Source organism: Peromyscus maniculatus, chromosome 10, assembly GCF_049852395.1.
Source record: "Peromyscus maniculatus bairdii isolate BWxNUB_F1_BW_parent chromosome 10, HU_Pman_BW_mat_3.1, whole genome shotgun sequence".
Taxonomy (NCBI): domain Eukaryota; kingdom Metazoa; phylum Chordata; class Mammalia; order Rodentia; family Cricetidae; genus Peromyscus; species Peromyscus maniculatus.
Genome location: NC_134861.1, coordinates 7,948,887 through 7,960,905, shown reverse-complemented (window position 1 = coordinate 7,960,905; position 12,019 = coordinate 7,948,887). Strand labels below are relative to the sequence as shown.

The following is a 12,019-nucleotide window of genomic DNA, read 5'->3' as shown; positions in this document are numbered from 1 at the left end:
TAAATTAAATAAATAAATAAATAAATAAATAAATAAATAAATAAATAAATCTTTAAAAAAAAACATACACAGGGGCTGGAGAGATGGCTCAGCGGATAAGAGCACTGGCTGCTCTTCCAGAGGACCAGGTTCAAGTCCCAGCATCCACATGGCAGCTCACAACTGTCTGTTACTTCAGTTCTAGGAGATCTGACACCTTCACACCAATACACATAAAATAAAGTTAAATAAAATTATTAAAAAAAACTATATACAGAGAAATGACATGAAGTAAATAAGTAATCTGTGTGTCGAACACACAGATTGCAAGCCCAGTGCCACATTGAGATCTTTGGCAGCAGTTAACTCTGCAGCTCACACTCGATTGAACCTGTATGATAATGAGTATTCAGAGACGGGTAATGCCTGGGGGGCGCTCACCAACCTAAGACAGAGCACCTGTGTGGCCTGGGAGACGTCTCCATGACGGGTAACCTCCTGAATGCTTAAGGGAAGTTCCTTGCCTGTGTATCCTGCATAATGGGAGTTAACAGCTTAGATTCAAGATTGTAAAACATCGTAGTGAACTTCTGCCCTCCGGGGTTCTCCCATTGTGCTGTAAGCCTCTTTTTAAGACCTCCTCCCTCCTTCAATAAATGGCATTCGGCATATAAATAAATAAATAAATAAATAAATAAATAAATAAATAAATAAATAAATAAAAAGTCCTTTTGAATAAAGTTCTGAGCCATTGGGTATTGACCCAGGTCCTCCAGAAGCTTAAAAAAAACCATATACAGAGAAATGACATGAAGTAAATAAGTAGTAGACTATTGTAAATATCTACAAAAATAGTTACATATTTATATAGTTATATGTAAAATTCAGATTTTCACATATAACTTTATATATATACAACTATTTGTATTTGCTTTATATACTTACAAAATTATATATAAAGTTTGTATATATATATATATATATATATATATACAAATAAAACTATCTACATGTATATGTATGTATGGACTTGAACTCATGAGGCTCTTACTTCAGGCTCCCCAAGTGCTACCCAGTTTTGCAATCAGATATTTAGAAGACTACGCCCTACAGTCTGAAGATGAGGAAGGCTGGCAGGAGTGCTCCCATGAACATCGCCCTGTTCCAGGCCCAATACTATGAACTTCAATTCAAGAAGGGATCAACTGAGACACACCTTCTGCAGCAACCCCACCACTTCCACTTTGAGTGAACCTACTGCCCAATTCTGTGTTAGGAATCCAACTTAGTGCTTGCTCTTTTCACAATCACAGACAGAGTCTTCAAACTATGACCCCATCTGCCCTCAGCAACGCTGCACATTTTGGAGGCACCATTACCCTGAAGCAGGGAGCAAACAGAGCAAGGGTTCCAGGGTCACTTCTCCATAACTCCAGTGTGGCTACTTGAATACTACAGGCTTTCAGTTCAACCTCAGTCTTTTTATCTATAAATGGGGACAATGACAGTACTGATCTCAGACAGCTATGTGCATCCAGTAGAGATAACAAATAGGATATGCATGTCATGACAGAGTCTAGGCCACATTCCAATGGAGGCTAACATCACTGCAATCTGACTTTCATTGCCAAAGCAAATTTCTCATTCCTGCCACTGATTGACACCTGTCCTAACACTAAGAAATCCAGACAATCTGTTTTGGCTGTTGTTTTAAGACAAGGTTCCAATTTAATAGCCAGTGAGGCATGCAGCCCAAGCTGGCCTCAAACTTACAACCTCCTGAGTGCTGGTGGTTATGAACCACCCAGCAAGACCTGCAGATTCTTGAGGCACTGCCTGGCACACTGTTTTGGTTTTGTTTCAATTCCCCAGGCATTTATTTCAGAGTTGACACATCTATGGGTGTATTATGTACATATGTATATATTACATCCGAGAAATAATTTCCCAGCATCACCTACCTCTAATACTCCTGTGCTATGGAAACACAAGCATTTGTGACCTCTGGTTTGGCATATGGGGGCCATCTTTGTGCACCCCCAAGTCCTACATCCTACGTACCTATCATTTTCTGGAGCAGTGGTGAGTTGCCTTTTCCAAAGAGCACACAGAGGTCCAGGATCTTTGGGATGTCAAAGAGGAAGTTATTGTAGAGGATTTCTCCAAATGCAGACGGAGAAATGAAGTGATCCTAAGGGAAAGTACAGAGAGGATGGAGGCTGAGGGCGCAGACACTGCAATAGCAAATTCCTAAGAAACCACCTTGATTTCATCAGCTGGGGACAGGCTAACCGATGGCAGCATGCCTACACTCTGTGTGTGTATGTGTGTGTGTGTGTGTGTGTGTATGCTTTATGAAAAGATCCAGAATTACAGTGATTCTACATTTTCATGTAAACAAAAACAAAAACACCATGAAACAGTCAGCTGGGGTTTGTTTTTAAGTATTTATGTGTGTAGGGTTATATATCAACAAATAAGCAAACTCAAGAGAGATTAAACAAGACTAACAAAACATTGGTAAGTACACAAGTGGTGGGAGGGAACATGGGATTCATTGTTCTGTAGACACAAAACTTTCACTCAAGTATATGCATATATTTGAAATTTAATTATAATGAAAATATGATTTAAAAATCAAGATCCATTGGGTTTGTTGGTGAATACCTATAAAAATCAGTATTCAGAGCCTGGCATGATAACGCAGGCCTTTAATCCCAGCACTTGGGAGGCGGAGGCAGGAGGATCTCTGTGAGTTTGAGGCCAGCCTGGTTTACAGAGTAAGTTAAAGGACATCCAGGGCTACATAGAGAAGTCCAGTCTCAAAAAACCAAAATAATAATAGTTACAATAATAAAAATATATCTTTTTTTAAAACAGAGTTTCACTAAGTAGACCAGGCTGGACTTAAACTCACAGAAATCTGCCTGCCTCTGCTTCCTAAATTACTGGGATTAAAGGTGTGTGCCATTATTCCTCACAAAACAAATATTTAAAAAATTTTTAGATTCCACAAAGGAACATGCACCTTAACAGTAGTGACTTCAGCCAGGTGGTGGTGGCGCATGCCTTTAATCCCAGCACTGTGGGAGGCAGAGGCAGGCGGATCTCTGTGAGTTCAAGTCCAGCCTGGTCTACCAAGTGAGTTCCAGGTAAGGCGCAAAGCTACACAGAGAAACCCTGTCTGGGGCGGGGTGGGGGAGTGGGGGGGACAGTAGTGACTTCGAAGGCTGGTGTGATGGCTCAGTATGTAAAGGGACCTGCCAACAAGTCTGATGACCTGAGTTCGATTCCCAGGACCTACAGGGTAGAAGTAGAAGTCACTCCTACAAGTTTGTCCCCTGACCTCCACACTTGTGCACATACACTCAATGGACAAAAAGTCCCTGAAGGAACATGTACAAACAATAGCGATACTGAGTGCTGACAAGGTGTCTCAGTGGGCGAAGAAGGCACGTGCAGCCACGTCTGATGACCTGGATTCTACCCTTTGGACCCACATGGTAAAAACAGAGAACCAATTCCTGCAAGCTGTCCCCTGACAAATGCCCCTACACACACATACACAAATAAGTAAAGAAATAAATTAAAAACAAAACAGTAATAACTTTAAGACAGGAGATTTTTGTGAGTGGCACTCGTTATCTTTCTAATATTTCTATAACATTGGATGATTAAAGATAGCATTGACGATGTTTTTTCAGTATTGGAGATGACTCTTCCATCATGCCAGGCTCTACCACTATGCCAATCTCCCAGCCCAAGTAATGATTTTTTTTTAAGTGAGGGGCTAGAGAGATGATTCAGTGGTTAAGCATGATTATGGCTCTTACAGAGTCCTAGAGTTCCCGGCACCTACATGGGTGGCTCACAACTACCTGTAACTACAGCTCCAAGAAATCTTATGCCCTTCCTGGCACCCACACACATGTTCATATATGTATATGGAGAAATACACACATTAATTAAAAATAAATAAATATAATATAAATAAAATAAATATTTTTAAACGTAAACATATGAGGGCTGGAGAGATGGCTCAGTGGTTAAGAGCACTCAACTGCTCTTCCAGAGGTCCTGAGTTCAATTCCCAGTGACCACATGGTGGCTCACAACCATCTGTAATGGGATCTGATTTCTTCTTCTAGTACGAATGAAGACAAGACACTCATATACATAAAATACATGAATAAATAAATCTTTTTTTTTTTTTTCTGAGACAAGGTTTCTCTAGATAACAGTCCTGGCTGTCCTGGAACCTGCTCTGTAGACCAGGCTGGCCTCAAACTCAGAGATCTGCCTGCCACGCTTCTGTGCTGGGATAAAGGCGTGCAGCACCACTACCCAGATAAATAAATCTTTAAAAAACAAACAAACAAACAAAAAAGACACTGTGAGTTCTTTGAAAAGTCAGACTCAATGTCTTTACCCTCTGTCACATGACTAGGGCACTGTCAACTGTGCCGAGGACCCAGGCTCCTGCTGAGGAAAACACTGGGTACTGTGGTCAGACTGGTGCGTTAGAGGATAAAGGAAGTAAGTGGCACAGGTTTTCCCCAAAGATGGGAATGAAGAGGGAGACAAAGAGGAGAGCTGACACTCTCCCGGGGCAGAGCCTGGCAGAGGTGCTGGGCGTCAAGTGGAGACTTGTCACGGACGGGGCTCACTTTGGACTCCTTGTGAGTGGACATTCGGAGGAAGGTGAGGAAAATGCTCCGGTGTAGGTGCTTCTGCATGTCGGCCACCTCAGGGGTCGGGGCCACCCACTCATCGAACTTTCGGGGCACATAGCGCAGGTAGGAGTCCAGGCACTTCTGCAGGGTCTCATCAAAAACAACCTAGGCCAGGAGAGAGGAGATCAAGGATGGATTCCTGAGGTAGACTACACAGGTGCACCCGGCCCATCAGTCCTGACTTAATGCAAACACTCCAACCCAAGGGACCAAGGAGGTATGAATGAGCCCAGGGCTAAATACAAGTTTCTCAAGATGACAGGCAGTGTGTAAACATTAGGAAGGTTGCAATATGAGACAGCAATCCAAACCACTATTTGCTGCTAAGGATCCAAGGAAAGTAGACAAAAAAGCAACTCTTAGGGGAGAGAAAAACAGCAACCAACCAAAGGCATGTCATGTGCTTTCCCTTAGTGTTAATTTTGATAGAATATTACCTGGCACCAGAATTTATCGTGAGGCAAGGCCAGGAGCCAGTCGAGGTCATTGGCTACGAAGGTGGCGCGTTCCAGGTACTCCTCCACTAGGGCGGGAATGTTGTCTTTAGGGGGCGGTTTGTATAACACAAAATACCGGTCTGCCTTCTGCTCAGGGTGCTACGGATCCAAAAACCACGTGTTAACGTGGCAGAGGTTAGTCAGCGAGGGCCCATGTGCCAACCCACAGCAATGACAGTACTTGACTGTTCCAACCAGAGACCCTCCAAGGAGCTGTAAGTATAAAGAACCCAGTGTATGTAACAGAGGTGTTATGGTTGTTCACAGGGAACACAGGTGGTTGTTAAAAAACATGTTTTTGGAGAATTTTTAGTGGTGTGGGGACAGATTAAGGGAAGAGAAAGGACACAAAACTTTAATACAACCAGGTTTGGAATGTTTTTTAAAGTCGATGTATTCACGTATTGGTACAGATTTTTAAAAAAGAAGTATGGGGGAGGGGGTGAGACAAGAGATGGCTCAGCAGTTAAGAGCACTGGTTGTTCTTCCAGAGGATCCGGGTTCAATTCCCAGCACCACATGACAGCTCACAACTGTCTGTAACTCTAGTTCCAGGGGATCTGGCATCTTCACACAGACATACATGCAAGCAAAACACCAATGGGGGAAAAAAAAAAGGAGACAATCCCTAAAGCCCAAAAATTTACACTGGTTATCTTGGGGCTAGGGAATTATGACTTCAATATATTTTCAGTATTTTTTCTTGAGACAAGGGCTCACTCTGTAGCCAGCAGGCATCAAACTTAGAGATCTGCCTGCCTCCACCTCCCAAATGCTGGGATAAAGGTATAACTACCATGTTTGACCTATTTCCCATTTTAAAACAGTGAACATGTATTTTTTAAGTTAATATTTAATTATTCAAGTAACTCACAAGCATCTCTTTTTACTATGTGGGCTCAGTGGCAGAATATAAACGAGGCCCTCAGCATGGTGGGAGCAGGAGAGGGAGAAGGGAGAAAAGAAAAGGTGAGAAGGAGGGAAAGGAGAGAGAGAAGGGAGAGGGAAGCACATTCCTAGCCTCCATGACCTCCCAGGGGAAACCACTGACCATATGCTCTCCTGGTTACCTCTCTAGGTATTTTAGAATGTAGTGTATGCACATCAAGGATTTGTTTGAGTATGTTTTTCCTTTCTGATATAAGCAGCATCACACTCTATACATCACTACTTTCCTTTATATAACCAGAAAAAAATAAAACAAAACAAAAAACCTCTACTAATTTTTTTTTAAAGATTCTAATCAAGTAGCTGCAGATCTCAGCTTAGAGTCACAAGTTCTCTCTTCCAGCCCTGAACAAACCCCACTTTGTTCACCATAACGAAGAGCTGATGGGCTCAGGGGCTCAGTTTTCACCCCAGTCTACGTGAGAGTGGTTTCTCAGGGCCAGCTGTAATAGGAGGAGGGCCAGGCCTCAGCCGTTATCAAGCACAGCCTCCCACTTCCAGAGCCGGCTCTAGAACAATCAAGACTGAAGGGTCAGGCTCCTTAAGAACCTTGTGGGCCTTTGCAGGAGTACGCAGGATCCATAATGATTCACTGCAGTCATTTAGCATGCAGGTCTGTGGGACCCTCTCCCATTTAAATCCCATTTATTTAGTGGCAGCATTCCAGCCACTAATCTGTTGAAAAGAGTTCATCTCCCTGCATGCCAAGCTTCCTTCCTCCTTGCCCTGCTGACACTCTTCACAGGGTCCCTACTGTGCTGGGTGCTGGGGCACATGAATAAAAAAAAGCATCTGTGTACTGCACGTCTCAGCTCAGTCTCAATTTTTCTCCAAGTCACAAGGTTCATGTTCCACAGGAGAAGATGTACATCTAAGCCACCAAGGGAGCCCTAAACAGATGAAGTGACAATTTTAGCAGCTCCTGGAAAAGGGATGCTTCTTCAGTGAGGCCATACCTAAACTGAGCCCAGGAGGAAAAGAATTTTTAGGTGGAGGAAAGTTACCTTGCCCTCCCTCCCTTTCTTTCTCACATGTTCTTACTATATAGCCCTGGCAGACCAGGAATGTGCTATGAACTAGACTAGGCTGGGCTCAGACTTAATAAAGATGTGCCTGCCTCTGGGACTGAATTGTGTGCCACAATTGGTGGAAGAAGTTGGTCTTATAGAGTCATAAAAGCAGTCACACAAAGTGCACAGACAGAACTGGGCACTGGGGAATGCGTTCAGAGGGTAGCAGAATGATGACAAGAAATCTATCACTTACTGAGGATCCACCCTGCGCCAGCTGCGGAGCAGGTATGTCAACCCCCTATTTCTTTTTTTCATCTACATTTAGCTGTCAGAGAAGAAAACAAAGACTCGGTAAGGTCCAGGAACTTTCCTACAGGCCTTGAGGTTAAATAGGGGCTGAGGCAGGATTTGAAGCAAAGCTTATGATGCAGACCAACTGACCCACGGCACACATGTGCTACCTTGATCTCAGTGCTTGTCCTTTGACCTTACTGCCTCCTGGACTAGGGGTTTTCCACAGCTCTGCCCGGTACCCGCATTGAGCTTACCTGACTCTCGCACTTGCTAAACTGCATCAAAGTCACTTTTGGATCAGTTGTTGGGTACAAGGAGAAAAAAACCAAGGAGAAAAAAAGGAATGGATTATAGAAGGACACAGGGGACTTTCAGGGAAGGTAAAAATGTCCACTGTCTTGACCATTGGTGATAGTTTCATTGATGTATTACTGGTGTCAAAAACAATCAGAAAAAATAAAAAATAAAAAAGTATAAAAAAAAAATAAAAAAGTATAAAAAAAACCAATCAGATTGTTGACTTTAAATATGCAGTTTACTGTCTTTCAATGCTACTTCCACAGTGCTTGAAATTGAGAGGACACTCCACACATTCATTAGCTGGACAAAGGAATGAAGGGCCAGATCCTGCCTCTGAAGGGCTTAAAATGGCAAGCTTTGTAAGAGGGAACTCTACTCCATAATGAGTAACCATGGATGGTTTCAGAGCAGGAGAGTAGCAGGCTCCAGGTGTGTCTATCCTACCAAATTTAATCCCACCTTTCTATAAGACTAGCTTAGGGCCTATCTGCTCTGGAAAACTAGGAAAACACTCACTGCCCTTCCGGCCTCTATGTATCTTGAGAGGAACTGGTTTTCTTACTGTCCTTCAAGGAATGGCCTACGGGTCCAACACTATCTCTTATAGGTTTTCAAGTGCATGCTCCTTGAATAGTGACTCCTCAGTAAACATCAATAAGCTCCACCTAGCACTGTGCAGAGGCACTGGAATGACTGCTCCTAGGGCAGAGATCTTTTTGTCCCAAGCTGAGACTCCAAAAACAAAACCCTATACTTATCTCAGGGCAGTGTTTCAGGAGCTTAATGCTCCTCAGTATGACCAACAAGACTGTCTTCAACTAGGCAACTGTCTCGAGCTAATCTCGCTCCCCACCCTAGCCCTATTCAATTCCCAGCTGCTCCTTGTCATCACCATCGTAACTGCAATCTATTGCGTGCCTGCTGTTCCAGGCAGAGTACTAATTCACAGATGTTTCATTTAATTCTCACAGCCACCCCACCGCGTCTGGCCCATTGTTATCTTTTGTGGATCCTGAGACCTCATGAGCTTAAATAACTTGCTCAATATGCACAAAGTCTGTGCTCACTAGCTCTGCTATAGTGCCCCTCAGGGATGGATCTGAGCTTGATCTCAGAGTCAGGCTCCCTCAAGCATTCCCGAGTTCTCCAACCAGGGCCTTCCTTCTCCTCCTGCTTTGTCTAGCTAGAGCATATCCTGCCTACTTCCGTCTCTGCACTCCAAGCCTCTGCTCTGAATCAACTCTGTAATCATGTCAGAACCTGGCCTTCCTCCTTCATGTCACCACACTGCTAAAGCTACTGGGCTTATGCTGTGGACCCCACAAGGACAGGACTACACATTTTCTCTTTGTAGCTCTAACTTCAAGTGCTAGATCTGACTGCGCTTTCTGACTTAAGGAATGTTTCCAGAGAGTGTACTGTATGCTTGTCACTGAGAAGCCAGTCAGGGAAGAAAGGGAGCAGACCTCTGCGCTCCCAGTCCCCACAACTGACCATCCGGGTGTTCATTCAGCACGTGGGAAAGGACTGAGGTTGAAAAGCAGACTTAAGCACTCAGGTCCCCACCAGCACTCCAACAGAACCGTCTGTGACAGCGGGACCGCATCATCTGCCTGAACAACTGCAGGCCCGTCACAGATGGAATCTCATTTACTCTGATTAATTAAAATGCCTGTTCCAAGTCAGGAGTGATGGTGCATGCCTTCAGTTCCAGCCTTGGGAGACAGAGGCAGTTCGAGGTCAGCCTGGGCTACAGAGCAAGTTCCAGGACAGCCAGGGTTACACAGAAAAACCTTCCCTCTAAAAAGAAAAAAAAAAAAAATCCCGTTCCAGAGTCTACATTTCAAGCTCTAGACATAACAACTGTTACACGCTACCTAAGAGATGGCTACTGCACTTCACAGCACAGTTCTAGCTTTCCTGACAAATATGAACAGGAAAGCAAGCAGCTTTGCAGCAGAAAGGTTAAGACTGGGATATTCTGGGACTAGCCTGGCTCTCCAGGTTTCCTGGTTTGGTGACCTTGAACTCTGTAAAATAGTGACAGTCAAAGTCCACTCCCAGGGCTGTGATGCAGCTGAAATAAGACAACCTGGGGAGGTGGGCACGAAGTCCCATCCCTAGCTATGGAACTGCTGGTAACTGATAGCTGAGGGAAGGTAAAGTCAGTTCTCTCTAAGGGCACAGGCGCTGGTGCGTTGAGCACCTTTCAAGAAAGGCCACACATCCAAAAGCATACAGGTAGCACCAACTAGACTTGATAGGCTTCACAAAACAAGAGAACACAAAGTTAGCTGGGCAAGGAATCTGTACACAATTCTCAAAGAATTAGTTTAAAATGAGGGGGGGAAAGGAAGAAGAAAAGTTAATCTGGGTGACTTGTTCAGAATGGCTTGGCCCACATGAGGTACCCTGTACTTGTCAAGTTCTATTATTAGAGACTGAATAGGAAATAATAAAAGACAACCAAATTGCAGGAAATAAAACACTTAGCTCCCATTTCCCACAACTTTACTCAGGCCTCCAGAAACTACTTCTTCCCACCTAGTGCAAGTAAGCTCATATTCTTGGGAAATCTACAAGAGGGTACAAGGACTCAAATCCCCACTCCTGTCTCTTTCTTTAGCAGCCTGGCACCTCTCCATGGCTCTAATCTCTCTCTGATGCTGGGAACTGGCAGGTTCACAGCCTCCTTAGTTTTCGGTCTCACAGGTCCTGTCAGAGTCTCTGAATGTCTCATTTCTTGTCCCAGATAAGAGAGTCCAGCCCAACGTCTGAAAATCAGTGATCCAAGTATGAGCAGCGGTTCAGATTTAAACACACACACACACACACACACACACACACACACACACACACACACACACACACACACACACATCAAACCTTAAGTCCCCCACAAATCACCAAACCAGGACTTGGAACCATTTGCAGTCCAGCTCAGGCTAAGTCAGAACTGCCTTCAGATTGGCTGGAAATTAAATGCTTTGGGGAGGGGACTTGACTACTCAAATTTGCACTGCTGCTTAGAAGCAAAGTTCTATACTAGGCTTGCAAGGGCCTAGCAGTGTCTCAACTACTCAACAGTAGCCACTGGCCCTAGGGTCATTCTTGGAACAGAAAAGGAAGGACTTTACTTTTTGCTCCTGAAATTGCAATGCTGATTCCCACCAGGCTAAACATCATCAAAACATGGGCTCACCAGCGCTGGTGAAGTCCTCGGCTTTCCTGTCTTCGGGTCTTTGTGGGTGATCTGGAGTTGATCCAAAGGCAGAGCTGGCATTGTGCTGCGTGACCCTCCTGAAAGGAATATGGATGGGAAGAAGAGAGCAGACACACAGACCCCTAGGGGCAGGACCTACTCTGGGACTGATCCCAGCACCAGCATCAACCCCTGGCCACAGTGAAATCCTAATGTGGGCTTTCAAGACCTGGTATGCATCTGCTGACCTAAAATGATGATTTTTGCTTCAACTAGTTCTCACCTCTGAAGGAAATACCTTCCAGATAACCCCTACCCACTATAAGAAGGAAGTCCTAGCTAAAGGACCCAGACTGTCTTTCGTATTTTGTTTTTATAGTGCTGGGGTGGAACCCAGGACCTCAAGCAGCCTGTAAGCACTGGGAAGACACTACCCACAGTTCTTTTTCTTGCTGTCTTTCTTATAGCCAGCACAGGCCTCACCAAATGTTTGGTGAGTGAGTATGAAGAGAGATTTTCTTTGCTGTGATGGGGCTAGAACCCGTCATGAATGATAGGCTAACTCTGCTTCTGAGCGCTATTCTTCAGAACAAAAATACTCTTCTCAATTCTTACGTGATCTTAGATCTCTTAGGGGTTGGAACAGTGGACATTTCCTCATTTGTAGAGTATGTTAAGACTTAACAATTTCTCCAGGCTTCAGAGGAAAGAAGAGAAAATCCACAGAAATCTGCCAACACATGATCCTTCCACCGAGGGGCCAAGCTGGATTCAAAGCCAGGAGTTGGTCAGCTGCATACAGCTCAGTGATAGAATATGTGCTTATCACATGCAAACCCCTGGGCTCAATCTCAAACAAAAATAAAATGCTAACAGCTGGGTGGTGGTGGTTCATGCCTTTAATCCCAGGGAGGCAGAGGCAGGCGGATCTCTGTGAGTTTGAGGCCAGCCTGGGTTACAGAGTGAGATCCAGAACAGGTTACAAAGCTACACAGAGAAACCCTGTGTCGGAAAACAAAACAAAACAAAAAAATAAATAAATAAAATAAAATG

At 44.2% G+C, this 12,019-nt stretch overlaps 1 protein-coding gene across 8 annotated transcripts in view; it reads right to left on the bottom strand.

Annotated features, from left to right (window-relative positions):
• Positions 1–12,019, bottom strand: part of Ascc2 (activating signal cointegrator 1 complex subunit 2) — a 45,022-nt gene that overhangs the window by 30,785 nt on the left and 2,218 nt on the right. For 3 of the 8 annotated variants that reach the window (XR_013042738.1, XM_006972950.4, XM_076545826.1), the window contains exons 2-5: positions 10,967–11,064; positions 5,150–5,308; positions 4,647–4,817; positions 2,041–2,170 (exon numbers count right to left, since the gene is read on the bottom strand). Coding sequence is in view for 6 of the 8 variants with exons in the window: in XM_006972950.4 (XP_006973012.1) it covers positions 2,041–2,170; positions 4,647–4,817; positions 5,150–5,308; positions 10,967–11,047 (541 nt within the window). In the remaining 2 variants the exon portion in view is untranslated. Of the gene's footprint in view, positions 1–2,040; positions 2,171–4,646; positions 4,818–5,149; positions 5,309–7,423; positions 7,496–10,966; positions 11,065–12,019 lie in introns of those variants that run through there. The other 5 variants (XM_042285706.2, XM_042285707.2, XM_076545828.1 and 2 more) reach the window with 4 other exon arrangements.